At 58.3% G+C, this 2,464-nt stretch overlaps 1 protein-coding gene across 1 annotated transcript in view; it reads right to left on the reverse strand.

Annotated features, from left to right (window-relative positions):
- Positions 1-335: 335 nt before the first annotated feature.
- LOC144678598 (phosphatidylinositol 5-phosphate 4-kinase type-2 gamma-like) overlaps positions 336-2,464 on the reverse strand; it is a gene marked incomplete at its 3' end in the record, with an annotated part of 10,019 nt that continues 7,890 nt past the window's right edge. The window contains exon 7 of the mRNA XM_078538336.1: positions 336-570. Within this exon, the coding sequence (XP_078394462.1) occupies positions 336-570 (235 nt within the window). The remainder of the gene's footprint in view (positions 571-2,464) is intronic.

Here is a 2,464-nt window from a genome sequence, read left to right on the forward strand (position 1 = left end):
GAGCGCCGAGGGAGGGTGGGAGGGAGGGAGGGAGGGCTGAGCGAGGGAGGGAGGGCCGAGAAAGGGAGGGAAGAAGGGCCGAGGGAGGGAGGGAGGGCCGAGGGAGGGAGGGAGGGTGGGCACTTGAGAGCACAAGGTGTGGGGGTGGGGGGAAACCAGTGCTGAGACAGAGATACATTTACTGAGTGACCAGATGGTCAAGGTTTGGCCAGACTGACCGCAGGATAAACACTGACCCCCCCCTCCCCCCAGGGGCACACAGCGCGCTTACCGTCTGCGCTCTGACTGCAGGGTAAACACTGACCCCCCCAACCAGGGACAGGCAGCGCGCTTACCGTCCGCGCTCTGAATCGCGTAGACGTCCGTGTAGGGGTCGTACTCCATGCAGCCCGGGGCCTTGTTCAGGTAGTTGCTCTGCGAATCCGGGGACTGCCCGTAGAAGGGGGTCAGGAAACTGCCGTTCTCAGTCTCGCTGGGGATGTCGCTGACCTCGTCCTCGTCGTCCAGCCTCTGCGTGTCGTGGATGCCCAGCAGCAGGCTGTAGTCCATGATCTTCAGGTTGGTCAGGAACTGGCGAGACAGAAGGGCAAAACCCGGGTTGCTGCGCGCGTTCGGCAAGGCGATTGGGGTTCCTCCCTCGGCCGCCCCCCCCTTCCGATCCCACCCGCCTCCGGGGTGAAACACCACTCAGATCCCCTTCGACTTAAATATCGACTTCTCCGCAGGGGGGGGAAACGAGCCCTTGGGGCCCACTCGAACGAGGGTCCTCGTCGTTTCCTGCGCCTCAGCCTCTTCTGTCGCAAGGGAACCAACGCCAGCCGAGAGGATCTTTCCTCGTCGCTAAGATTCTGCAGATGTTGTGTAAAATATCCCCTCGGTCGCGCCCATCCTTGAATGTGGCGCCCAGAACCTCACGCAGTACTCTAGCTGCGGCCTAACTAGTGTTTGGTACAGTTCTGGTTATGGCCCTCCCTGTGTTCTTATAATCCGTGCCTTGGACGATACAAGAAAGCACCTTCCTAACCGCTTTGATGCCCCTTCTCTGCCACTCTCAGGGGGGTACAGTGGACATGGTCCCTCTGTGAAATGGCAGCAACATAAACAGTCACGATGTTGCTTCAACAGCGTTCATCCCAGGATCATTCACCGTGACTCAGGGAAACCACGGACAGAGAAAGAATTTTAAAACTCTATCCTGTCCACTCCCTATCTCTGTAACCTGCTCCAGCCCCTACACCCCTCCCTATCTCTGTAACCTCCTCCAGCCCCTACACACTCCCTATCTCTGTAACCTCCTCCAGCCCCTACACCCCTCCCTATCTCTGTAACCTCCTCCAGCCCTACAACCCTCCCTATCTCTGTAACCTCCTCCAGCCCCTACAACCCTCCTATCTCTGTAACCTCCTCCAGTCCCTACAACCCTCCCTATCTCTGTAACCTGCTCCAGCCCCCTACACCCCCCCTATCTCTGTCACCTCCTCCAGCCCCTACAACCCTCCCTATCTCTGTAACCCCCTCCAGCCCCTACACCACTCCCTATCTCTGTAACCTCCTCCAGTCCCTACAACCCTCCCTATCTCTGTAACCTCCTCCAACCCCCTACGACCCTCCCTATCTCTGTAACCTCCTCCAGCCCCTACAACCCTCCCTATCTCTGTAACCTCCTCCAGCCCCTACAACCCTCCCTATCTCTGTAACCTCCTCCAGCCCCTGCAAACCTCCCTCTCTCTGTAACCTCCTCCAGCCCTACAACCCTCCCTATCTCTGTAGCCCCTCTAGCCCCTACAACCCTCCCTATCTTTGTGTTCTCCTCCAGCCCCTACAACCCTCCATATCTCTGTAACCTCCTCCAGCCCCTGCGACCCTCCCTATCTCTGTAACCTCCTCCAGCCCTACAACCCTCCCTATCTCTGTAACCTGCTCCAGCCCCTACAACCCTCCTATCTCTGTAACCTCCTCCAGCCCCTACAACCCCTCCCTATCTCTGTAACCTCCTCCAGCCCCTACAACCCTCCCTATCTCTGTAACCTCCTCCAGCCCCCTACAACCCCTCCCTATCTCTGTAACCTCCTCCAGCCCCTACAACCCTCCCTCTCTCTGTAACCTCTTCCAGCCCTACAACCCTCCCTATCTCTGTAACCCCCTCTAGCCCCTACAACCCTCCCTATCTCTGTGTTCTCCTCCAGCCCCTACAACCCTCCCTATCTCTGTAACCTCCTCCAGCCCCCTGCGACCCTCCCTATCTCTGTAACCTCCTCCAGCCCCCTGCGACCCTCCCTATCTCTGTAACCTCCTCCAGCACCCTATAACCCTCCCTATCTCTGTAACCTCCTCCAGTCCCTACAAACCTCCCTATCTCTGTAACCTCCTCCAGCCCCTACAACCCTCCCTATCTCTGTAACCTCCTCCAGCCCTACAACCCTCCCTATCTCTGTAACCTCCTCCAGCCCCTACAACCCTCCCA

Source organism: Cetorhinus maximus, unplaced genomic scaffold (genome assembly GCF_964194155.1).
Source record: "Cetorhinus maximus unplaced genomic scaffold, sCetMax3.hap1.1 HAP1_SCAFFOLD_4789, whole genome shotgun sequence".
In the NCBI taxonomy this organism is placed as follows: Eukaryota; Metazoa; Chordata; class Chondrichthyes; order Lamniformes; family Cetorhinidae; genus Cetorhinus; species Cetorhinus maximus.